We start from the raw sequence: 27,470 nt of genomic DNA on the forward strand, positions 1-27,470 counted from the left end.
CTTGAGGGTAAACTTTTCTTATGGATTATTTCTGCTGCTCCCCATGCCTTAGCATTAAAATTAGAATGAAAGCTCTGTCCGCTCCAGTAATTCCTAAGCCTAACTTGATCTTGCATATTTAAATGTATTTCTTGTAAAAATATTATTATATAATAAGTGGAAAAATATCCTTGCTCTTTTAATTGGCCCATTCATACCTTTTACATTCCAAGTTATAAATCGGTGGATGTTACATCTACTTTAGCTCCAGTGTTAGTTCAATCGTCAGACATTTTGTGTTCAGAAAGAGGAAAAATAAAGAAAATAAGTGTGGGCCCATATCGAGGAAAGAGGAGAAAAAAAGTACATAATGCCATTTAGTGCAAAATCAATTATATCAGCAATTAATCCCATCCCAATCTTGAACACAACATTCAACTTTCCTATGTCTACTTCCTGAACACTGAATCCTCAACTAAGCCCTACCATAAGCTCAAACTTATGAGAAGGCTTGCGCATTTACACAGAGGTATTTAAAATGGGGAAAAGAAGACTTTTCAGATTACGTTAGTGTCAGCACAGAAAAAACCAAAATTATCCGTCAAGATTAACCACACTGAGCATAGTTCTTTCAAATAGAAAAGAACATAATAGCTTAAAGATTATGAAAACAGCTAGTAGCTAGTCACCTTCACTATGTAAATTTGGTAGACATTGGTAGAGATGATAGAAATGACATTAAGCTGGTGAAGAAACAGGGTGAGCAAAGTTTGACAGAGAGGTCTCAAAGCCTCCTAAACTGAATACAATACATGTTTACCTCAAAATGAGTGCATTCCCATAGTCAGACTGTGCGCTACAAGTTTGTGTGAAGTTGTTATCCAAAGGCTGGCATCCGGTTGTCCAGTCAGATGTGCCAGCAGACAGGCTCCACAGTCCAAGCAAACCATCTATTTTTCTTATTTTAAACAGTCCCTTGTTGAGCACAGAATACCTTTGCCTCCTCGGGTGAAGTTTGAAAGTGTTACCTTTGAAGGTGACTCACAGGATAAAGTAGCTGAAATGTTATCCCTTTTGTGTACACAGCTTGTTAGTGTCGTTGAATTCCACACCTAGACAGACTGACACTGTAGACTGGGCAGACTCTCAAGGTGTGAAATCGGAGGCCAGGTTACCACAATGCTGAGTCATCTCTCCATTAAGACTTACACACACACAAACATACACCATCACGTATAAATCGGTAATTCTCATCACTGAGGGGTCAGACAGCGTTTACAAGAGGCACTTTGTGTTTATTTGGCAGTACAATCATTACTGTAGCAAAACATGTTTGGAAAGAACATTTCAACCCGATCACATAATGTTTAAAGCTGTGATGATCTTAAATGAAACCCAGTATGAGGAAGTGGACTTTATTGGTTTTTCTGTTAGGAGTCCATTTCCTTTGATTCTCTGCAATCATGTGCAGGATCTGGATAGCTGCCACAAACATTTGCAGTCATCTGCAGCTTCAGCATGACGACAAAGGAAATGGAAGAGAGTGACAGTAATGGATATGGTGAGTGAGCTTACACTGGTGTTAAACAAAAAAATAAAAAAACATTTAGTGGTGTTAATGGAAAACCTTCCTATCCATCTTCTTCCACCCTTATGGCTTCAGCTGGTTACTGTTTGCTTTTCCACTAGAATTCATTGACCTAATGACAGATTTATGTTCTCTGGTCCTTTCAGACACAGAGCCACTGAAAACTACTATAAAGGCGTTTCTTAAAGAACGATTACAATAAATCAAATCAAAATGAAATGAATCTTCTGAGATCATATAACTTGAAAAAAAACTCTGTAAAATGGAAAAGACAAAGATAAACCACAGTTTTTCTGGCTTATAATGGGACTTTGGAGGGTGAATTTACACAACAGTAAGATGGTTGGTGTTATGGTAAAGGCAATTAGCTCGTGTTATCTTATCTGACAGACAATCTTTGCATTTTCCTTTCATTTGTGGCCACAAAATAGACAGAAACATGTATTAGTAAGCTAATAAAGCCCTAGTTCACAAATCTGGTTGATTTTTTTATTACTATTTTAAGTCTTCATTTTTTTCTAATTATTTCTTTTATCATTCTATTCTTGTCATTTGTCAAAAAACCCTGATAACATTGTAATCCTTAAAATTACACACTGTCAATACACTTAGTGAAATCATTTGGGTTTAGTTTGGTATATTTGTACTAGTCGGGCATAACAGTGTACAGTCAATTGAATGTGCACAAGGTTGCATTGCAATTATCACAGATATCCGACTTGCTTGCTAGACCCACCCTTCCTCGTAGGTGAACATACAGAATTTTTTTAAACTCACTCAGGCAAAGTAAAATAGTGGCTCAAGTCCCAACAGACAACGCCATCAATAGTATTTTCTCAGACTTCAGAGGTACAGTAGTCATTTTTCAGTGGTTTTCCAGCTGAAATTAGTCATGTCACTGTGATTAAAATGAGCTTTAAAGTAAAGTTGTTGGGGTGCTTCTTTGTGCTCCCAGGTCCTAATGAGACCTATAACCCCTAGACTAAAAGTTTGATGGGAAAAGTCATGAAAAATGAAGGCCAGGCCAGTTAAGAATAAAACACTATACAACTGTACAAACAGATATCGGCTTCAGTTAAGGCACAAAAATTGCACTTGTGTGAGTTTTAAGGCAACAACCCCTAAAGCCAAACCCATTTTAATATTCACATTTCCAAGTATCAGAGCAAAGCTTGTTAAAATTTCTCCAGGACCACTCGAGCAGCAGCAGCTCTTGTTGTATTGGCTTAATAATCACTTTTTGGTAATAAGCTGCAGTTGAGAAGATGATGCGCCTTTTTATATTGCGTGAGAAAACTGATGCCACTATTATGATGTCTGTGTGGTCCATATTACTCTTCAGTCAGCAGTCTGTTAAGTTGGCTTATCACTGGAAATAGGTAAAAACAACGAAAAATTACGAAATATAATGTATTAAAGATCCCATATTTTGCTTTTTGGGTTCCTGCCCTTTCTTTGCGATGTTAGAAAGACATTTTTTGTGTGTGCAAAAGGTCAGCAAACCCAAAAAACCCCAAAGTCAGTATGTTGGAAGTCCAGGCTTTTCTTCCCTCACTTATCTACATCACCATGTCACACATTTGCATAATGATTACCCAGCCACTAGTTTGGCATGAAACAATTAGGTTTTTTGCAATCTGCCAATAATTCCTAATTAGAGCCGATTCTGCTGAGGCTTCTTCTCTGCCTATACTCAGAAGTCTGAAATTACAATATGTGACCAATATTGCCTCCTTTTTATCAGACCAGCTGACCAACCAGTCCCAAGGACTTACAGAGGAGGGGGCCTAAAGAGACAGAGGCTGAAATGGAGCGTTTCAGACCGAGGCAGAGAAGAGGTGCAACAGCAATGTACTTTGTGAAAAAAAAGTTTTTGAACATTAAACCAACTAGAAATTTCTTGTATGCCCCAACCATATAACCAGAAAGCTGTGATTTTGCAGAATATGGGCTCTTTAACAAATTAAAGGTAATTCTGCTACTTTTAAACAGAGCAAGAGTAGCTATGTCAAGTTTGTTTCACTGCTAAGCTAAGCTAACTGAGCTAACTGAACAGTGTGCTGACTGTAGCTCTTTACTGTATTTAGCACACAGATGTGAAAGTGGTATTTCCAAAATATTTCACAACTAGTTGTGCAAAGCCATAGAGAGCAGAATAGGTAGCTTATTTTAATACAGTATGTCACGTGTGCAAACCTTACAAAATTACTGGCCAACAAAAATGACATTATCATATCAAGGATTGTTATTTAGCTTCAACCACCAACACTGGTGACCAGCTGCATAACAAACTGGGTTCACATCTTCATATCTGAATTTGACCCTGTGTCCAAAAACATATGCTTCTCTTTGTAAGTGCTTTGAGATTTTTAGTGTCTTTGAGTCTCAGCAGTGCAGCTGTTTTAGACAGAAAGGATCTCAGCTCCTCTTTTTTTCTCGTCCCCTTGAGCCAGCTTTAGCTGTCCTATTGTCCATACAAAAGGGACCTTCCATTTTAACTCGTGGCCCATCACCTCTTGATGCGACTCAGTCTCTCACACATGATGGACAGATACTGAGTCAGCTTCACCATGGCAATGATGACGGTTCCTCCAATCAGACTGCAGGTTGGCCAGAACAGGGAGTGGAAGACAGCAACCCGTCCATAGATCTGAGTCAGGATGGCGCTGTCTGATCTGTCTGTAGGGTCAGCAAAGCACTGAATCACATGTTGAGACCGGAGACGATCAGAAATGTTCTGAATTATGGTGTGTGTGGCTGCGTAGTCCTTATGGCACTTTGGGATGTAGAAGCACTGATAAAAGAAGATAGAAAAAGAGAAGTGACAGTGAAAGCTGTGTTAGATTTTTCTTAGAGGAGAGCTTTCTGTCAATGTAGAACTCACTGTTTTTTGTGATAGTTCAGATATTATTAATGCACAAGTGTCCAAAGCTGATTCGATTGAAACCAACTTTTGCAGTTCACAATAAAGATGTGAAAAAACAGGAATGAAAGTGTTTGATTCTTGTCTGTATGTAGACAAAAGGACGAACTGGCAACAAAAAGCTACCCAAAAAATTGCTGTCAAGAAGCCCCAGTTTGATATCAGATTTAACTGGCACAAAGTGTTTGTCACTCAGTGAATCCCTCATTTTAAAAATCACACAGTCTGACAGTTTTTATTGTTTGTGGCAGGCTAAACTGTCAAATCAGACTAATTTTCCAAGTTTTTCCTCCTGATGTTTGTGTGCTGAAAAAGAAAAATTGAATTAATGTAATGATCAGCCAACACCAAATTTGACTCAGTAGCTGCTTCTACCAATAAAATTTTGCAACATGCTTTCCATTCTTTCTATTTCTTGTTAAAAAACAACAACAAACAACTCGAATGATGTCGAACCTGCTCACATGGATGGTGTCATGGGCTCTCATTTACATTACAGTCCCACAACATCATCCAGCACCACTAATGTTTTCTGTATTAGTTTGTGCTCCCTCCTGCTTAACCATTTTTTTAATGTTCACCTGTTTGTTTAGACTATAAAGTCTTGAACAAATAATTTTATTGCTGGATTGGCTGTCAAATATTAAATGCCTTTTACACTACGATGAGAACAACAAACGACGTGTAGTGTAGAAGAAAGCATTCAAATTTACAGGTTTATTTTACCAATTTATAGTCAAAGTTGACAACCATTTTTGAACACTTTGGAGAAATTTAGGTTAAACTTTCTAAATGTTTGGTAGATATGTAGTTAGTTCACAGAGCAGAGCGTTCTGTTTTAACAAATTTGTTATATCTTAACTAGGGATGGTTCGATCCGATCCGCTGGATCGATATTGAGTTCGATCCAGGCCAAAATGACTGGATTGAGTATCGGAGTTTTATATTAGAACTCGTTCCATCCGATCCATAAGCCCAGTCTGTCTCATATATCCTCATCTTCACTTTTCACGACATGCTGTAACACAGACAAGCTGTTGCCATGGTTGCCATGTGCCCGTGTTTTCGTCATGTGAGCAGAGAGTGAAAAGAAGTCTGGAGAGCTGTGGTCATCTCTTCCGTGTGGAATTATTATATACGAACGGAGGAGAAAAGTAAAATAGCTGAGTGCAACATTTGCAAAATGAGTGTCTCAAGGGGTGGCAGCAAAACCGGACATTTTAATACAACAAACTTAATAAAGCATATGCAGAAGCATCATGGAAAGCAGTACGGAGACTTTTTACAGGTGAGTGCAAAACAAAAAGTGACCCGCTGCAACCATCGTTGCAGGAAGCACTACAAAAGAGTACAAAACTCGCTCCAACGCCAAAATGTAACAGAGAAAATTGTCGAGTTCATTTTTCTGGATGACCAACCACCTTGTGTGGTGGAAAATGTGGATTGTTGTAGTATTTTCGTGTGAACGTGTGCGCCTTACGTTTCACTCTGTGGCCGCTTGACGGCTTTTCTGTTGTACGTTTACTGTTTTTGTTGTTGTTTTCTACTATTTTTCGGGTTAAATGTGATTAAGTAGCGAACTGTGGACTTGTTTTCGTGTTAAATATGATTAGGTGACAGGTCTCTCCTCTTCTCATCCGCACGTCCACCCACCGGTGTCTAAATGGCATCAGGGGAGATCCTACGCTGCTCTCAGCTTCACTCGCATGAGAACGTTAGGACAAGCCAAGGTTTAATCGCCAGATATTATTTATATTCCATCAGTATTGTACACGTGTCAATAAAATAATTGTTCACTGTGTTTTACATACAGTACAACATCAGCAGCTGCATGCAAAAGAAAAAAGACGCTAGATTGCACTATCACTGTTTACCCTTGTTTTCTGTTTTTGTTTTGGTGCAGCAAATTAGGTGTACAGCCTAGATTTTTATTGTTTTGATTGTGTGTCTTGAGAAGCCATGTGCAACTTACTGAGTACTACCTACATTGTTCTAGTGGAGATGCTATTATTTTGAATTTTATGTTAATTCATAAAATTGCAATGCCATTGAGGTGTAATGTGACTTTTCTGTTTATGCACAGGGATTATTTAGTTGAATTTCAATATGTGCACCAAGTTGCAGTTTTATTTCAAACATCTGAATGGTGCAGCTGGGTCTGTTGTGTTTACAAACGCTGTTAAAAGCGATGTGAGCTTTAAGTTTTAATAAAGCCACAGCAGTTACACATAACTTGTTGTCACATGTTTTCCTTCTTTCTTTAGGGGACCAGAACAGGTGTTGTACAATGAACGTGGTGTTTTTAGATGTCAGTGTCAAGCAAATTACATCCATGTATTATTAACAACTTTTAGAATGACAAAAAGAATCATATCGGTATCGGATCGGTATCAGCCGATCCTGAAGGCTGCAGTACCGATATCGGTATGGGATGTGAAAAAGTGATATCGAGCCATCCCTAATCTTAACACACTTAAGTCAGCGAATCTTTTTCTTTGACTGTTGCCTCCTCTGCTGGTTGACTCTGTCCATCCATGTTTCAACATTGAGTACTAGATGCTTGCAACTCAAGTTAGATAATAACTACCTGAGTGCTTGATATTTTCAGTTGTTATGGAAGTTTGCTTATGGATTTCACCTCCTGTGTTGCAGCAGCTAAGACACATTGTATGTAGTCTGTAGATAGGAAAAAACAGCAAAGAAGACTGGTCCACTGAACACATTCCCAATCTCAATGACGGCCAGTCTGTGCCTGTGGGGATATAATCTTGGTGGAGGTATTGTATGAATATACTGTATGTACTTGTAGAGCAGGAGCATTTGAACAAGTAATTTAAGTGAGAGACATTTGGATCTGGGGAACTGCCCAAAATAGAAAGAAAACTGTATTCACCTTCTACATCCACACCAAACATAGGAGTAGGAAAACCCACAGAAAGCAGTAGCATCAGTACCTCAGGATTGCTGTCATGCGTCTCCTCGTTGTGCAACAGTCGCACCACCTTTCCTGAGGAGTTGAGGCTGACATAGACCTGTAGACAGGGGTAACGGGAAATCTTCCAGCACTCGACTCCACAGCTGTACGAGCAGTTCACATCCCACACTATGGTGGAGTTCACAATAGAACAGCGAGCCTCGTCCGTCCACACGCTGGAGAACAGGATAGTTTGATGTTGGGAGGTTCTAATGGATACTCTCAGCAAGAGTATCTTCTATTTGGCAATGTGTAGATAAATCCATCACTGATAATTACCTGTCAGAGTAGGAGCGCAGGATGGTGATTCCCAGGACAAAGTACATCATGATAGACAGGAAGACCATGCTGAGGCCCAGCAGTATGGCTCGGTCCTCTCCAGCCCTCAGAGCCGTCACTGTCTTCCTCTTGTCCAGGACCTCATACTCACGGATCTGCTGGTAGATGGATCTGAAAGAGGATGAGGATACATCTACTGAGAGCAAATAAAGCCTTTCTAGCTGTATCTCTGTGATCATGACCCTGAGCTTTAGACATTAATCAAAACAGATAGATAAAATCATACCTGCGATCATTTCTTCCATCTGTTGCTTTACTCCCTGCCCACAGAAACATTCTGTCTGAGGAATGTAGGAATTGTAGTCCACTGTTGCTGCTAGAGGAACTGACCCACCTGTGAAATAAACAGAGACTATTATTCAAAAGCCAACAGACCCTGGAGGATTTAATTTCTGTTGTCTTGGGGACAGTTTAAGAAGAGTCTGGTAGCATTGGGCTGGTCTTCAGTTAACTCTCAGATTAGTCTGATGGACTTTCGGCAATTTTGCAAAGACAAAAAACAACTAATTCTGAGCTGATAAAGTGAGCTACGCTGTGCCCAAACAAACGGTAAACTAATAGCAATGTGTTTGAGTGACATCTGCTGTCCACTGCTGATATTATCAGTCTGCATAATAGACACACTGAAACTTAACACAGAATCTCAGCTCTTCTACGAACATGCATTGTGTTGAGATTTTATAGTGCTGGAAGACTGTAATTGAATGTGTTTGTTACTCTTGACTAGATTTAATTTGTGATATCTCCTTGAAACTGTTGGAGCACTTTCTGCTGGAATGAACTGAGCTCTGTGGTTTGACATGGATGCTCAGGCAGTCATGTTTTTACTTAAAAACTTCTAATTCAATCAGAAGGTCATGTTTAGTCAAGAACTGAAAAATCTTGCACAGCCAAAGTTATCTCAACATTGCTTTGTCAGTGCTGAAGAATCAGATCAAATCAAATCAAGTTTATTTGTACATTTTAAACACAACCTGAGTTGACCAAAGTGCTGTAAATGCTATGAGAAAGGCAACAATAAAACTGTGTGCAAAAATGTGGCTAATGGAAGGTTTTTACCTGCAGTCTACATCTGGTGAGTCAGAGTTAGAACTAGACTACTTTGTGCAACAGATGAATTTTGATATCTTTTTTAAACATTAGTTTGGAAAATAAAACCTGCATTCTTTTGGTTTCATTTCAATTGTGCAGGTGCACTCTATGGATTAAAATGTATCTTCCCATGTTAAATGCTTTAAATCGATAGCAATGTGACAAAATCGATGCAAAAACATGTTGAGTGCTTCCTTATAGTAAAATTTTTCCCTCGAGCACCAAATATCTCACATGCTGGACAGACTGCAGGAAGCATGAAGAGTTGAAAGCAACTCCAGCTGGTTGTCACAATGTATATTCGTATATCAACACTGAGCTGACCCACCATCCCTCACAGTTATTTACAACCCAGGCCTAACAGGTCCCTTTCATCAGTTGTCAATAAGCTCCATACTCACCTTGAGAGGTTTCACTATTATCACCTTAGTGTTTACTGTTTGTGTTCAGGATTTGCAGCTTTGACAACAAACAACCTTCAATGTTGGAGTGTCTCCTTCAGCTTCCCACAGTTTCCCACCAACTCTTGTATGTATGATTGACGATGTTTCCCAGTGTTTGAACAACACATGGAAACAAGCCACTCTAATAAAGTCTGCAGCCTCTTGCTCACTCTATTTTTAATTTAGCCCTTTCAGGAATTACATCTCATTATGCAACAAGTGCCTGGTTTAGTTTTCACTCTTCAGGCTTTAGCGAAACAAACATGTGCCTTCTTCTGTCTTTTAAATGTCTATTCAGTTCAAATAAATTCAACCGAAAACCTGAAACACATTCCTGATGCCATGAATTTAAAAGACTCAACGACAATATGTGTGAAGTTGTTCATAGTCTTGTATGTTTTCAATGAAAACTACATACACTACATGTAGCTGTACATGTAGACACTATATAAGAATAAGCCAAAAACAACACAGAAAAAAACAGAAAAAAACTAACAGATGTCACTATGAAACTTTCTTTGTTGGTAGCTAACATGAAGACAATGTTTTTTTGTATTCCAAGTGTCCTGAAATTTTATATCTAAATATGCAAATGAGGTATTATACACTGCTCAAAAAAAATAAAGGAACACTTTATGAACTGGACAATGTGTTAAGATAAGATGCCACATCGTTTGATGGAAATGAATATTATCAACCTACAGAGGGCTGCATTCAAGACAAACCAAAACTCAAAGTGAAAAAATTATGTGGCACGCTACTCCATCTTACAGAAATTCCTTGGCAGCAACTCAATGGTACTCAGTAGTTTGTATGGCCTCCACATGTTTGTATGCAGCCTGACGACGTTGGGGCATGCTCTTAATGAGACGACAGATGGTGTCCTGGGGTAAATCTATCCAGATCTGGACCAGGGCATCACTGAGCTCCTGGACAGTCTGAGGAGCAACCTGGTGGTGTCGGATGGACCGAAGCATAATGTCCCAAAGGTGTTCTATGGGATTTAGGTCAGGCGAGCGTGGGGGCCAGTTAGTGGTATCAGTTTCTTCATCCTCCAGGAAATGCCTGCATACTCTTGCCACATGAGGACGGGCATTGCCGTGCACCAACAGGAACCCAGGACCACTGTGAATATTCGGATCTCAAAATTAATATTCGGATACCACCGTCACGACCGAATATTTGGACATTCGGGTCCAGCCCTACTGATAAGTCAGTTTGGTTTTAATTTTTGGAAAGGAATTATGGTAAACATTAGGCTGTGAAGGATACATGAACAAATCCCGCTGTAAAAAACCTTCAGCGTAGAGAAAAGAATAAAACTGAAAAGTCTGAGCTGTCTAAGTGCTACTGAAGCAGAGATGTCTGTTTGACAAAAAAACTCACTTTGAGAAAGCTGCATTTAACTATGTGTGTTGTAATTGAAATCTGAAGACTTAAATAGATAAGGTGCAGTAAAATATACACCTAAGTGTATATCTAAGATGTTTCCTTTCCACTGGTCTGAAAGAAGGAAAAAGCTTGTTTTGCCTGTAGTGTCTGGTCTTAACCTTAATGAGATTTTTGTGTGTGTTTTGCCAATAATTTCAGAGCAGAGACTGACAATACTTTGCAATTGTTTCTTGTCCTGACAAAGGAGTGTGTATAGCTGTTGGCAGCAGAGATGCTGTTGAACCATTTCCACAAACCTTTTTTGGTTTTGTTTACATTTATCTCTTAAAACAAAATCACTCCATTCCACAAATTCTTTCATTATGTGACTACTTGTCTTTCTTGAGCAAGTTTTACAGCATTTGCATATTTACTGCAACACTAATTTGTGCACAAGTCAAAAAACAAAATGCGAAGGACTCAATCCTTCCACTAATGAGCCAGTGCTGCCTGATTCAGATGCTCGACCATTTGCAGCTACTGTCTGAGTTCTGTTATGGAAACTGATAATCCGCATCATGACTCGATGACCTAAATGGAAGGAGGTTATAAGCTTTATTTACTCATACGTGACGTTACATTGTATTAAAGGCTCCAGGGAAGTCAACGAAAAGTAATCTTGGATTAGCCCTTGCTTGTTCATTTACAGTCCAAAATAAATGACACTATAAACACCTCCCAGGTTAAAACACCAACTGCAGTGAATCAAAAGCTGGTCCAGTTTCATTTAGAGCTTGAATTTGATAATATTCTTCGGAGTTTTGATGTTATTGCTCACGGCCGCAGGTCATTGATACCTTGATTAGGCTAGCACTAACAGCTGTGCCACTGCTTTTGTTTCTACAGCATTAAAGAGCCCTTATTATGCTTTTCTGGCTTCTCCCTATCCTCCATTGTGCTCTGTTGTTGCTGTTGTTAGGCATGTTCAAGGTCTGTAAACTTGCAACCTGGACCAAACCAAGAGAATTTCCTCTCCCACAGAAAAGACTGCTCCTTACCTGCCTGAAACACCTTGTTTGAAGTCCAGGCTTTTCATCCATTACTAAGTTACATCACTATGTAACACATCTGGATAACACCTGTCTAGTGGCTAGTTTGGTGGGCCTCCAAATGCAGAATGATCAGCTTCCATGCAGCTGCTTCTGAAAGACCTACTTCTCAATGCTCAAAGATCTTGGATGATGGTATGTAACCAACAATACCTTGCTTTTCTCAGACCAGTTGACCAATCAGAGCAGACCAAATCAGCCTGGGAGGGGAGGTCTTAAAGAGACAAATGTAGCATTTGAGAAGAGGTGGAGGAAATGTACAGTAAGAGGAAATGTCACGTTTTCTCAACATTAATGTAAAAATAATCAGGTAGAGCCCAAAAAATGTATGAACCTGTAAATATGCAGACGATGGGTACCTTAAAGACTGATAGATTGAAAAGTTTGGCATATTTTGTTAAAATACAAAAATGTCACATCAAATCTCCATTATTGTTCATGTACCAGTATCCAAGCAATACCTTGTCCTACTTTCTTTAATCCTACTGTCTAGAAAGAAAGAAAGTTGACACTGGTTGCTTGGGCAAAACCCTGAATTAGAATGCGATGCTGATGTTTTTAGAATTGCCCTTTGTGTAACGTGCAGATGACGGCATCGGACATCAATCAAGAGGTGTGGCCTCATCCCAAATGGATGGAATTCTTTAGGCTCCAGCACCCCCCGCGACCCTAGTGAGGATAAAGCGGTGTATAGAGAATGGATGGATGGATACCTCAATCAAATATACATCAAATGTGAGTATGCCAACCTGTTAGTCTTCTTTTAGATGCAGAAAAACATGCACAAGGGTGGGGCTGACATTGTGTGTGTGTGCCTTTTCTGAGAACGTGTTACTTTGATTTATTTGTGATGAGTGTGTTGAGTGGCTGCATGCCTACACACATCTACATGTACGTCTTTGAGTGTTATATTTGTCTAAAGACAGTTGTCTTCGTAAACTAACGGAAAAACTCCACACACGTGAAGTGGTATGTGGACACGCTGTCTTCAGCACATAGCTGTCATTCCTTTACAGTTTAAGACCTCCCGCACAAGTGGAAATCACGCTCTCTCGTAAAAGTTGATGCAGTGAAGGTTAGACAACACTGTTGCTGAAATTACAAAGACACGTTATATAATAATAGGTCCATTCTGGTGTATTGAAAAGAAAGTGCTGCATTGCAGATTTTAAGCCCGTAAGTCATATATAAGCCATAGGAAATGATCAATTACGGCTTATATCAATGAAAATTAAACATTTTATATAGCACTCAGATGTGTCCAATTACTTTCTAACCCCTAACATCTGAGCATTGTCTATTTAATGGGTTGTATCTCTCACTCTGTCCTTACTGTGCTGTTGTAAACATACTTAAATTAACAGCGGAACTCTGTATTTTAATATTTCAGAGGGTTAAGGGTGAAATCCTGACCCTCTGCAAAACCAGTCATTTCTCATTGTGCTAATTGAGGTTCCCCAAAGGGTCACAAGATAAATCTGAGGGGTCGCATCCTTTAGGTTCATAAATGAGACCTATTTTTCACACATTTTTCATTTTATTTATTTTGATATACTTATTTTTAGTTCAGCATATTGATGTACAGACTCTAAAGATGTGCAGCTGTCCAGCTGTCCAGAGTGGATTATATGTCAAGTATCTAACATAAAAAAAAATAAAAGAGAGACCAAAACATGAGAAACCTGTTGGCACCTGGCTTCTAAAACAGGAACAGTAAACATGACAGTGCTAAATATTGACTGAAACGTGCTTCATTACACGCACAGACACACTGTTGGTCTATAAAAGTGATGGGGCCATGAGTGAGGGACCGCCTGATGGGTGCCTACATCAATATTTGCTGATCCTGTGTGTGTTTTCCGTCTGGTTGGTCGATGCGAATGCAGTTTCAGGCCTTTTAGGACAACAGAGCTCTTAGCTGCAGCTCACTGAGTCACTGTTCAGTAAAATCTACACCACTGATGAGATGGTAAGTGGTGAGAAATCTAAATTTGAATTTCTGAATTTCTGAATTTCCCCTCTGGGGATCAATAAAGGATTATCTTATCTTAAATATGGCATTGTAAACCTCCCAACTCCAAGCAATTTTGATGCATTTTGGGCTCCTGTGCATTTTTTTCTTCACTGTGCTCATTTTGTGCAACTTGATGGCAACACCTTTGACCAATCGCACTTTTGCACTTACTACACGTTTTTCCTAATGTCTGAATTCTTGCTTGTGTTGTACGTCTCTTTGGACAAAAGTGTCTGCCAAATGAAATTGTAGAATTTTCCACTGCAATATAAAGTCCTGAACCTCGATGGAAGCAACACAAAATGACTAGTAGTAGAAGGCACTGGAAAATGCCTTTTGTGCAGTGTAACAGAATTACAATGACAAAAATCATAAAAACAGTAACAGCAAAAGTTGAATTTTGATTTTTTTTAACCAAAAATTGGAGTCAGTGCAGCAGATGTAACTAAAACTTAAAATAACGACTGCCTAATTTTTGAATGTGTTCTCATACTTGTTTCCAATTGGCTCTGTGGAAACACAACCTGCAGTTCAGAGTAGGGATGGACCCGAATATCCTGAATATCCCGAATATCCGAATATTCGTTCGCTACGGCGGTATCCGGATATTAATTTTGGTATCCGAATATTCGCCCCCCACAAGGTCGGACGTTACCGGGTGGAACAAATATTCGGCGTTACTGTCTTCCCTCCGCCTTCGGCCCACATCGGCTCATATCAGCTCATCCCGTCATGTGATCACATAAACATGCACACATATGTCTATGACATATACACATATGTCTAGGTGATTACCCCTCCTCCCCCAGACGAAAATAGGAATATTCGGAGCTCATCTCTTCCCTTCACCTTCGGCCCACTTCGTCTCATCCCGCCGTGTTTGGCTCATCTCAGCTCATCCATTCATGTTTGTTTATCACCACTCGAATGGCCAGGTGGCTGCCAACTCTGATGTCACGCTTCACTTCGTTGCATAAACACAAGACAAGATGCCGAAGACCTCCACTGTTTGGGAATTCTTCAGTTTAACTGAAGACAAAATGAAGGTAGTGTGCAAAATTTGCATCTGGGAGACCAAACGGATGGATCCGAATGGGCCGTCTCCGCCGCCGCCAGCGTCAGAATACCACATTAGTATCACTGGACCCCAACAGATTACTCAGAATGGGTTTGTTAGACTCGTTGCCATGGTGGTAAAGTCAACAGGCTTTCATATATTGTGGATATACCCAAAATGCTCTTTTATTGATGAAATGAATTCATATAAAGTGTAACCAAGATCTGAACAAGTATAAAAAATGCAAAAAGCAGGTGTATTATTTCATCCAATTTTGTTAATAAAAAAAGCTACTTGGGGAAAATCACTTTGAGAAAAAAATCCCAAAAACTACAACTGCAGATTTAACACGTTTTAGTGCCTTTGCCACCCGACCACATCAAATATTCCTGAAACTAAACACAGACTACCTATGTGTACATGTTGCTTATTACATATTGAAAAGAGAAACAACTACTCAAGAGACGCCAGAAGACTCCAAACAAAATGCAAAAAGCAATAGAAACATCAGCCATGATTCAGGGTACATGAAAACATGAGTGGCTCAGTAGTAACACCCTGTTTTACAAGTGCATAACTCATATTTTATGGGGCCCACATGAGTGGAGCTGATGAAGAGGAGCTCACCTGATTTCTGACGATGGTGTTGGACAGAAGTCAATAGTCAGACTGTCGGAGCAGTTGTCTCCTAACATGGCACCCTGAGCTTCACAAATCCTCCTCACATGGGCTTATTTTTACCTTCATCCAAATGATTTCTGCCATTTTATGCACCCAAACGTTGTGACTGCTGCCTACGAGGAAGCTTCAGGAGCCCTTACATCTCCTGAATGGTGTAAAAATGTAGTTTCTGCTCTCAAAAAGTTCATGACAAAATCTGCTGATGGATTCTGCTCGATAGAAAGCTGAGAATACCAGGAACTGGGTGATAGCGATCCAACAGCTTTATCATCTATCCCACTGGCCTCTGTGCTTCAACTGCTGCTCTGTCTGAGGTGTCGGGTCTTTAAGGGAGTTTACGTCAGCCTCTCATCTGCATCTGTCACTGTGGATGTGGGAGGTGGCTGGATGAAGGCAGTGAGGAGGAGACTGACATGCGGATGAAAAAATCAATGTTGCCAATACACAATAAAAGTTCAGAAACCATCTCTATGTTTTATTAGAAGCCAGTGATGCTTCAATACTCCACTGTCCTCATGACACCCTGATCAAACAAAGGGAAAAGAGCTGCAGAGTTTAGAACTCCCAGCTGATCCTGAGGTTTTTTGTTTGTTTGGTTTTTTTGCCCCTGTCATGTTTTTATTCACTGTAGATGCATTTTAAAAACCTGCAGCTGTAACCTTGAGCTTTAAACATGATGTGGTTACGTCTATTTAATGTGTATTAAGGTGAGATCATTCCTCTATCCTTATTAATTTACCTTTTCATTGTTGTTTTAATATTGAAATGATTACCTTTATACCTTGATAAAGTTAGTGATAATTTCTATTTAAACCTTTCTTCTGCTCGTCTATCAAAAATGTGTAATTTCAAATTATTAATAATTATAAATATTGAAGAGAAATACAACATATAATCTTAATAAATCTTTCAGCTTTATTGCCCAGCACCCTAAAGAGCTACATGTACAGTAGAAAAAGCTTGCCGCATCAAGAGAGAGCTCAAGGGTTTCTACATCTGCTACTGTTTAATGCAGACACATGCTCAGAGCTATTTATTCACCTTTCTTACAACTGTTAAAAAGGTCATGGATGCAGTGTCGTGTGCTGGCAAATCCACGGGAGGAATGCTTTGTGATGCGGTCAAACGTTTTGCCGTATACACATGCTGGCACATGCTGTCCACATACTGAGATCTGTCCTCTGCTGCTTCCTTAGACAGCCACTCAGCCACATACCACATCAACACATGCGCTCACACACACACACACACATACACACACACAAACACACACACACACACACACACACACACACACACACACACACACACACACACACACACACACACACACGTATGCTCGCTTCATCTCAAGCAAGTCAGAAGCTAAGCCCCTTGTCTGTCTTTGGCACATAAACCTCATGGCGTTCCTGGAAGGCGCGACTATCAGGTGGCACGATGACGGCACAGGTGCTGCGCTGACACACAGGAATCCTTTTACGCTTACCCACACAGAGTTCACCCGAACCATCACGACTACGGGCCAAACCCCAAATCATATCATCACCCTGAAATTGAATGATGTATATTTCAAGGACTTGATTTGTGTCCCCATGAGGGAGGCAAGGAACAGATTTATGTCCCCACAACAAACAGGAGTGGACACACTGGGTGCGTCTCAGCAGTGATGTCATGCTTCTGTTTCTGGAAGGTTATTTGGATGGCATGTGTTTTGTGTTCGTAGTCTGCAGTTGTCTTTTTCAGACAGTGAGAGTCGGACACAGCTGCTCAGCTGTGTTTAGAATCGAAGAGCTGTAGTGCAGCAAATAAAATAAAGGGGTAATAAAATGAGCTCATTGTTAAACTGAGCAGTGGATATTCACATGTGGGGAAAACACATTTGATGGCACTACTGTTGCCATCTCTTACAGCGTGTTCGGACTGAGCCACATCATCTCTTTTTGTTTCCAAATCTCACATTTAGACATGTTTCTTGAGCCGCTTAAGTATTCATCTTTCACTGAATGAACTAAAGTATTTTTTCCGTGTAAGCTGCAGTAATATTTGCAGTAATATTTCTGAATTTGCGTGCACTTTATATTTATTTGATTTATTTTATAAACCTTAGAGTATTTTACTGAATGTTCTCGTGTTTTTTTATAGTATTTTAACTGTCAAAAATCCAAAACTTGCTGGTTCACAACATCATTTTTTAAAAAGTTCCACAATTATACCATTCGCCAGAGCCAGAAACTGTAAGAACAGAAGAAATTGTAAACTACTTGGAATATTTGAACTGCAGGATGTGTTTACACAGACAGAGAGGAGACGAGTATTGAAACAAATATGAGAGATGAAGAGCAACAACAACAACAAAAAAAGAAAAACGCATGCTTGATCAATGAAATGAATGCAGCATGGTTCAGAAAGGGTAAACAGAGCAGCAAACTATCAGCAAATTGTTGGAAGATACAGTCAGCATGGTGAAATTTATTTCTAGAGTTAATGTGCAGAGTAATTTTAAAATGCTGAGTTTGCAGAGACTGTAAAACATCTAAACATAAACATTTATAGTATATAGAGAGACTGTTTTTCCCCCAGTATTAGTAACCATGTTCTGTGAACACTCTGAAAGCTATTTTGCCCATATTGATTTCAGGGTTTGTTTTTGTCTGATAACTGCATCATACTGCACACAATCATTTTACGAGTTCTCTCGTCTTCTAGCCATGGCTGGGCTGTTTCCATAGAAGTGTAGGAATTTATTTTGAGGTAAAAATGACCCAACAGTGAGTAAAAATGTTATAAACGCCCAGAAACCGTCTGGACTTCAGAGGGTTATTGTGTATTTCAGGGTTTCTGCTGCTGGGATGAGTATTATCATCCAAAATTTCATTGTATGACCTACAATGACAATAAAGAGTATTTTTTTCTAAAGAAACTCTGTCTATATACTCTGCGTCTTGCTGTCTTGAAAATGATCTGCATTCAGACAGGTTAGGTTTGTAATTGTAGGGTCACCAGTTTGAATTTCCCATTTTGATGAACAGCTGCAGAGTTACTTACAACCCTGGTGGTCCTACCTGCCAGGCCTCAGGGCAAATTTTCTGTTAATTTGAATTTTTTAAATTGAATGCAGAGGACTGTAGCAGCTAAGCTGCATTTTCACATGATTTTAGAATGATTGACCTATTGAAAGGCATTGTTTTCAATGTAGCTTAAAAATATTGTGTGCTTACATGATGCATATTTCTAAAATTATATTTATTGATTTTTGCATTGAATGGACAGTTGAAAGGCAGATGGGCTATGTGAGGCATGCAACAAGGTAGCTGAAGAGAGCTTCAGTTAGAACTGACCCGAGGACGGTGCACTTAAGTAGCATGTGTCATTGCTTTTCAGCTACTAACACCTCTAATGCACATTTCTAAATAAAGCCATGTGTAATGAGATTAATACAAACAAACTGACATACATCAAAGCCGCTTGTCGCTGGGCTCCAAACAAAACACTGTATGTCAAAGCTGCCATGTTTTGTTCTGCAGTTCACCTGAAGGTGACTTAAAAGGCTGCACAGAGCACCGACAGTAGCAGGGATCAAGGGTCAAAGGGGTCCATGGTTCAATTTTGCTTCAGGGCCCCCTAGTGGCTCAATGTCACAACACCAATAACATGAGTAAGAGAACATCCTGGTTGGACACCTGTCACTGACCCACAGCATCTTTAGAGCAGCAGGGGCAATGAAACACCAGACAAACATGAATTATTGGAAATATTTGAAATAAAACAATAAAATACACATATACTGACAGATTTCTGAGCTTATAGGCGAATAGGGGAGCACAGGCAGCGAAACAGACAGACGTAAAGATGGCAGGACAGCATGATCTACTGTAGATCACATTAAAGTTGACTCATCTGTCACATATTTTGCTGTGATTGTTAGGAGTGGTAATGGTAGAGCGGTGGAGACAGCTGGTGTTAATGGTTCAGACCAGACTTGGTGACTCCTCACAGCGAGGTAACATTAATGGAATAATCCAGAGTGCTGGGAAGTCATTTTAGTACATGTAATTAAATTAGCAGCTGAGCTACAGTTTACAGTAGCTCTCCAGTAGGTTCATTCATTCTCCAAATATGGAGAAAGCATTTGGAGGCTGTATATTATCTTGTGTTTATATTTACTTCTGACATATCTCATTCAGATTTTTTTTTTGTCTAGGAGGTAAGAGTTATGCTCTCAAGTCAGAATTTACAGTCAACTGAACATCGGTGATTTCGTCTTCATATCATTGATTCACAAAGACAACCAGACTTCATAGGCAACTACTCTGACGATAAGGTTTCATCCAAAACGTTTACAGCGTCATTAAACACTTTCTTAAACGCCAAAATATCATCAGAAGACTTATTCAGAGCTTTCTCATTTTGTCAAACTGCATGAACTTACCTTCAAATGCAGCAGAAGTCAAAAAGTTTCCAGAGTGCAGGTGCCTCTTTTGTGTTTTAAATCCATTGCATAGTTAAGAAGTGTCCTCTGTGCTGAGCCAACATGCGATACTCTATCAGGAATGGAGCAGCTCCAGCAGCCTCAGCATGCCTCCCATACTGCAGACTGAGCCACAGCCATAGTGACCACACTGCCCCTCACTGCTCACACTAATAATCAGTGAGCGATGATGATTGTCTGAGGGATTTGGTGGGGAGAGGGACAGAGTTTGGTCTAAAATCAGATGAGAGACCACAAAGGAAAGAGAATAGCAGGAGCGGACAAAGTAACTCCAATATAAAGTTTCATTAAAGTAAACTTTAAAAGCTCAAATATGAGACTTTTTTTCCTCTCCTCAGTGGTTAATCAGGCACAGAATGTCTGACAGATGAATAATGTGCTTGGGAATACAAACCTCATACCTTGAGGCAACTACAAATTCTCATACCGTCTGACAATGTCAACATCTCGGACAGTGACAACCTTTATGGCAACGAAACCTGCATTTATTGATTTTCTGTTCACTGTCTACTGAAACAAGTAGCAAACACACCACATACTATCGTCTCCAGCAGATTCTCATTTTTATCTCTGTTTTGGTCTCCACCAACCTTCTTTGCAAATATCTGAACTTTACGCTGCTACATCTTCAGTATAATTACCAACTGCTGGTGTTGTCTGTTATTTGACACCGAGAAAGTAGTGAACAGTGGATTTTTCTATTTTCAGTGAAAAAAGCTACTTGTTGTAGTTAGTAGGAAGCTAATGATGTTAAAACAGTGACAACAAAAGCATACAAAATATAGAATATCTACCAAATATATCCATGAATGATGATGAATATTTGTAGTTTTTCTGTATGAGGGATTCTTAAATCTCTTAGATCTGAATGTTGACACTGGAATAAACAGTATTCAAACACTTTGCAATTATGCCCCACAGCAGTGGATTCCTATTTCACGCATTCATGTGTTCATGTAACATGTCCAGGGCAATTTTAATATAATCAGAAGCATTTTAACACTCCCCAAGGCACTACTTTACATGACTGCTATAGCACCTCATCCTCGTCTGTTGGCCTCATACAAGAATATGCCCAAAAGTGCAACAGAGTTAAAGCCAGACAATAAAAACAGGCATTAGAGCTGAGTTGACTGAATGGAGAAACTGATCATTGTTCTCACCCTGAGGTGCGATGGACACCGACCTCTCTGTAGCTCCTCTGGTGTAGCATTCTGTTAACGTATTTATGTCTGCATGTGACTGACTGAAAGGACTGGCTTTACAATCACGATAACACAGTGCACAGTCCACAGGATGAAGTGGAATCCAATAAGCAAACAGAGAGAGAATTGGAGGAAGTGGAGGCTTTGCTCACCTTCCTGATTGTGGGAGAGGGTGACGACTGCACACATAATTAAGATTTTTTTTCTTTATAACAGAACAGCTTGTTGTTGTAGTTTTTATTCATTCTTTCATGACAACCACCAGGGAGGGTTTGCACTTTCAGAGGCTTTCAGGGTGTACTGTACTAACTTCCAGAACATTGAAGGCCTCAATGGCAGCCAACCAGCCTAACTGACTGCTGAGCCAGAGCTTTTCTGTGAAATGACGTCTTACTTGTTATTAAATTAATCAAATGACTGCAAACGGGCATAAAATGATCCAAAGCATATGCAAAGAGACACAAAATAGCAACACAGAAATGCAAAATAACGACAAGAAACCCCAAAATGATCTCAAAACAACTGCAATGAAATGCAAAAAAAACATGAAGGCATTGCAGAAATATTCACAGATACAAAATAACCGCAAAAGGATTTAAAACAAAGAGATGCAAAACAGCTGCAGAGAGACATAAAATACCCATAAAGAGATGCACAGTTACTATAAAAACATGTAAAACAATGACATGGTGGATAGATCAAAAATTTCACACAAAGATATGCAAAATGGCAATAGAGGGTTGTAAAGGGGCCCAAAGAGATGTAAAATGGTCACAAAAGGACACAACATACCCCAAAACATATGCAAAATGACTATAAAGAAATGAAAAATAGACACAAAATCAAGAAAGAAGATGATGACGAAACTCAAAATGATCACAAAGACATGCAAAACGACCACAAAAAGATGCAAAAACAATATAAAGAGAAGAATAACAGAAATATATGCGACAAGACACAAAACAAAGGATGCAAAATATATACAAATAGATGTAAAATAACCAAAAACAGGAGTAAAATGACCACAAAATGATGTGAAATAACTACAGAGTCGCAGAATTATCACAAAAGTATCAAAATGTGTCAAAGGTGATGCAGAACAGCTACAAATGGATTTAAAATGGTCACAAAGAATGCAAAATATGCAAACACAAAACAACTAAGAATGAATGTGAAATGACCACGAAGAGATGCACATCCCAACTTCAGTTTGTAGCAAAGGAATTAATAAAATCTCTTACAAAATACTGTCAGCAGTGCGATTTTTCAACATAGCAGGATTTTTACAAATATGTAAGTGAACCCACTTCATCAAATCTGCATAATGTGCTGCTAAATGTTTCAGTCTGGAAAGTAATACAGAACAAAATAAATAGTTTCTCTGCTGCTGGATTTTGAGGATATTGGTTGAACAGATTACATTTTTAGAACTGGAAGTGCACATTCACCCCACAAGGAGAATATATGTGAGGACGCATTAGTTAACCATCAAGTGCAGTTTTTCTTTTGTTTCCCTCTGAAGCAGCTTCAGGCTTATTAAGTCTTTACTGTGAGGCAGAATCAGTTTGTTCCAACCCCTTGTTATCTGTATGTTGAGCAATACAGAGAAGAAATACACAAATGCACACTTTGCTTTTTTGAATTCATATCCAAGATTATGTGCTTTTTATAAACGTACTCTCTGTGACCCTTCACCTGGACAGATGTTCCTGTCTTGTCTTTCTGGGGTTGAGTGTCATCAGCTCATTGGGCCACGCCTCTGATCAAGTAGCTCAGCTATAGCCTCCCTTACTTCAATTCCAGGGATCTCTGACAGGAGCTGCTTTCTTCTGGAGCTCCAGCAACATGGCTTTGGGTTTCAGTTTGTAGTCTGGAGTCCACCTTTTGGGCTGTTTTATGTTACAGTAAAACCTTTATAGTTATCACACTGTTGTTATCACCTTGTTTTGGTTGCAGCTTTGCAGCCAAGCTATAGCGACTGAAACACAAATGTTTGTGGAGTCATGTGGACAATTTTACACCAAGTTCACAAACCTTCATCTCACCATGATTGTGTCTTTGAAATCAGTGGCATCTCCCCACTATTTTTTTTTTTTTTTTTTTTTTACTTTTCAGAAAACTGTCATGCTAATTTTACAGCAATATTTCTGTTAACAGCTAAAAATAATTCAGCAATTTAATAATGTTATACAGTGCCACTGAATTTAGTTAAACTTAATGTTTAATGTGCTAAATTTCAGATGCATTTGAGTGTTCTATGTTGCTGTTTGACTCCTAAATAGTACTGCAAATGCTTTAGCATCAATAATAGTGTTTCTGTTTTACCTCTGTCATCTCTGAGACCAAGACTTGTGAGAGAATTTTCACACTCCTCTGGAGTCATAAAACAAATCAAACTGCTGTTCTCACGAAGTAAAATAGGTGGTGGTCCTTACTGATGTGAGATACCCTTGTGGTAACTTTGTATTGCATTTACAGATGTTTTCACTTTTTGTTCATCATGCAAGCTATCCAGTCAAAGCACACAGACTGCTTTAACCATTATAGCCCAGCCGATGTACTTTTCTTCCAAAGTCACATCAGTTTTTTTTAGATGAATTGCTTTCCAAGTTTTTATTGCAGCCTGTAGCACATGTCAAATGACACCACTTGACTTGACATTTTCAACAATCCAAATATGCTAGTGAAAGTGGCAGCATGAAAAAAATATCTTTTTAGATTCAGATAAAATGTAATTATTGTTCAACCTGCATACAACTGTGTGTTGCTCATGAACTAGTTATTGGATAGATTTGCAAAAATCTCTAATAGCATATCTATGCAATGATATGCTGATATATTTCAAAGTTTGAACTGGACCAGAGCTTTTTGATTATCCTCGTAACATATTGACACATACTGATGTAGTAACGTTGTAAAGACAGATGAACCAACATAATATCTTTACAGTTTATTTATTTTGCCACTTTCACACTCCTGCCTCTTGTCTGAGCAAGTCCATATTGTTCCATGTCATCGGCCCGTCGCATATCAAAAAAAACCAACAATTATATAAATAAGATAATGCTACTTCCAGCATTTTATGTTGAGATACATTCATACAAACATAGCAGTTTCTTATCTTTTATCCTTGATATAAAAGACCAATGTAGAAAATATGCTGGCGTAATAATTTCGAACGATAACAGATCTAGAGAGCCCAGATTGTTCTGAAAAAAACAAGGTACGACATGTACGGCTAACCCTCCTAATGACCAAGATAAGAGCTTAAAAGAAAAGGTAGGGGAATTACACTGAAAACAGCCTCAGGCTCAGAGGGTTAATGGGAAACATGTTCACACACTTCAGCAGGATCAAACGGTGTATTTAGATGAGAACTCCTCTGCAATTTTACCACCAGGTGGTGGCAGAGAGGCGATCTACAGTCAAACCTGGTTGTAGTCTTGCACGAGGCTCAGCAGGGGTCAGTGTGGAGTCGTCCATGTCAACAGAAGTGGGACAATGTTTGTCCATAGGAGGCACTGTATCCACACCCTTCCCTCCTCTTGCTCTCACACAAGAACACATGCAGTGTTTTGAAACAGGGTTCACTCAGGGCTTAGCTGGGCTTTCTATTTTAGAACTCCACCCTTAACAGCTCTAAATGGACTTAGTGACTCCACCCCACCCCCAACCTGCTTTGTCGGTTTGCAGAAGTGGGTGTCTTTTAATGCGTGCAGAGGTGGGAAAGAAGAAAAGATAGGGAGGAACCAAAAGGGCAAGACATCAGGAAGAAATGTAGGTCATTGTTGATGGTGGGGGAGGAAGACGGAAGAAGACAAGACACTTGCTGGCCTCCCAGAATCCCTGATGTAGCAAATGGACAGCAGGGCCAGAAAGACGGAGAGAGTCGCAGAGGGATGAGGAAACAATCTGGATCGATCACAAGTGTACTCAGTGTGTGAGAGTGTGTGAGTGTGTGTGTTCTGACCAATCAACAGCAACCATTACTGTGGGATGCTCCTTCCCTCCTCCCTCTCTGCTTCCACAAAGAGGTGACCTAAATACTAAATCTGCCAAACTGGTGGAGGAAAACTAAAAGGAGCTGCTCTCCGCATGAGTGTTTGTGTGTGTTTCTGTGTATGTGTGTGTGTGTGTGTGTGTGAGGGAGGTGTTGGGGTTATGGTAAATGTTGCATCAGTAATGAAAGCCATAGAACTGCAGCTCAAAGCTTTATTCTCGCCTGTTGGCATAGCAACCACTGAGTCAAACCAGGATGATCAAAGAGAGCCTGATTATCCAGTGTTTGTGTGCAAGTGTGTGTGTGTTTTCTGTGCGTTTTTAGCGTAACACACTGTAGGGCATGCAGAATATTATATTATGCATCTTAAGCTGTGCGTCCGTATAAGTGTCAAGCAAATCTGAAGCGATCATTTTAAATGTTGCAAAAATGTTGTATTATAATTAGATTTACATTAGCTGTTTTGGATTGAATAAACTATTCTACAGCGTGTCAGAAGAAGTTGTCAGAAGATGGCACTAACGGGTATGTGGCACGCGGCTGTAATAAAAAGAGTAGAAGAAATCGAAATTGAAACCTGTTGTTTTCCAGCCACTAAAATACTTGAAGAAGAAACAAATAAAACCAGTTCCCTTGTTCACCTTTGACAGTGAAAAGAAGATAGGTCTTCTGGAACTGTTTTCAGTTGGATAAGTTGTAATTATTTTTTCATGTCAGCTGCTATCCGTCACGTTTTAGGTTGTCCAGAGACATAAGCAACAAAGGAGACAGCTGTTTGCATCATCAGAACTTATAGATGAATAGATGTTTCCATACCCAGTGAAATTCCTGGACTCTTTTTTGAAGAAGTCAAAACCATCTCAAGCGAGCGTCTAAATATTTTTCTTGTTTTTATGGAAATTGAACACTCTATTTTACAAAGAAAATCCATTTACTCTGAATTTTGTGTAGTGCAGTACTTCAAAATTGCACATAAAGATATGAAACCCAGCTAGCTATATAAATTCTTAGAGATACACAGCGATGCTGCTGGTAAATCGGGGGTATCTGTTGTTTCTGTTAGGATAGTACAGCTATTACCAGCAGGGACAGAAAAACATGTCAAATTCAGTATCAGAAATCACACTTTATACTTTCACATCCACAAACTTGTTTGGGATGCAGGCTTGTTATATTTTTCAAGTTCATTCAACTGGCAAGGGAGTAGCTAATGGAAAACTATCCGACGATGGGTTGAGCGACTGCTGGCAGTGTTGGCAGCTACAGCGGCTCTCGGCTTGTGTTAGCATTTCAAAACCCTAGCTTAGCATTAACGTGTGGCTCAGGTAGCTAGCTATCCTACCACAGTTACCAATTCGACAGCAGGGAGTTGGTCAGCAAACACACCTGTAACTCCATCTCATTCAACAGGGAGAGGTTCCACCTAATGCTGTGAACAGGAACTCTGCAAATCTATCATACATTTTCTGACAATGAACTGTTTAAAAAAGTAGTATTAATAGCCATTAATCAGTAACCAATTAACCGTTTAAATCCCTAATACCAACTGCCTTTGTGTTTTGTAGTAATTTATAGTACTTCCATTTTTTGTTGGAAGCTTTAGAGCTTCTGCAACTTTCCCACTGAGCCAAACTGGACCTCACTGTGGCCTCCCTTTTCTAAACTTCTTGATGCACAACATGGGTCAAAAGTGACTCATATTCAATGGAAAATGGGTGTCTCTTGACCCATGTTGTGCATCAAAGGGTTAAACTGTAGTATAGTCGACAAAGGACAAGAGCCAAAAACAAAAAAAGTCATGACGGGAAAAAAATATTTGTTACAATGAAGTCTAACCTTTCTTTAAAAAAGAAAAAGAAATGCCAATGCATTTTCTAATGGTGGCAGCACTATTTCTAATCCGCACATACCTGACTAATTAATGCATGGACAATGGTGTGCTTGTCAATTTCACTTAAGTGTTCCTTCCGGATACTGGCCACACAGTTCTCACAGCTGAAAGCAAGTGTAGCTGACTAAAAGCCAAAACATGATTTTTGTCTTCATGTTTGGATGCACAAAAGGCTTCGGAGGGTTGTTGAGTCTCCAATTCTCAGCTCCACATCCTGTTTCTGTGCTTTGCTGTGGGTGGGTGAAGAACAGCGTATGGCAACATTAGCGTGCCAAGACCCAACACCTGCAGGGCCCAGCAGTTTGATGAGCGCTT

General features: G+C 39.5%; 1 protein-coding gene across 1 annotated transcript; it reads right to left on the bottom strand.

Annotated features, from left to right (window-relative positions):
* Positions 1–1,253: 1,253 nt before the first annotated feature.
* On the bottom strand, positions 1,254–21,336 carry si:ch211-247n2.1 (calcium-activated potassium channel subunit beta-2). Its single transcript, XM_022216578.2, has 5 exons — positions 21,223–21,336; positions 8,030–8,137; positions 7,744–7,914; positions 7,445–7,640; positions 1,254–4,361 (listed from the first exon to the last, which is right to left on the bottom strand). Exons 1-5 carry the CDS (start codon positions 21,270–21,272, stop codon positions 4,077–4,079), a joined length of 810 nt encoding a protein of 269 aa, XP_022072270.1. The 5' UTR covers positions 21,273–21,336; the 3' UTR covers positions 1,254–4,076.
* Between the last annotated feature and the right edge of the window lie 6,134 nt (positions 21,337–27,470).

This window comes from Acanthochromis polyacanthus, chromosome 4 (assembly GCF_021347895.1).
Source record: "Acanthochromis polyacanthus isolate Apoly-LR-REF ecotype Palm Island chromosome 4, KAUST_Apoly_ChrSc, whole genome shotgun sequence".
NCBI lineage: Eukaryota > Metazoa > Chordata > Actinopteri > Pomacentridae > Acanthochromis > Acanthochromis polyacanthus.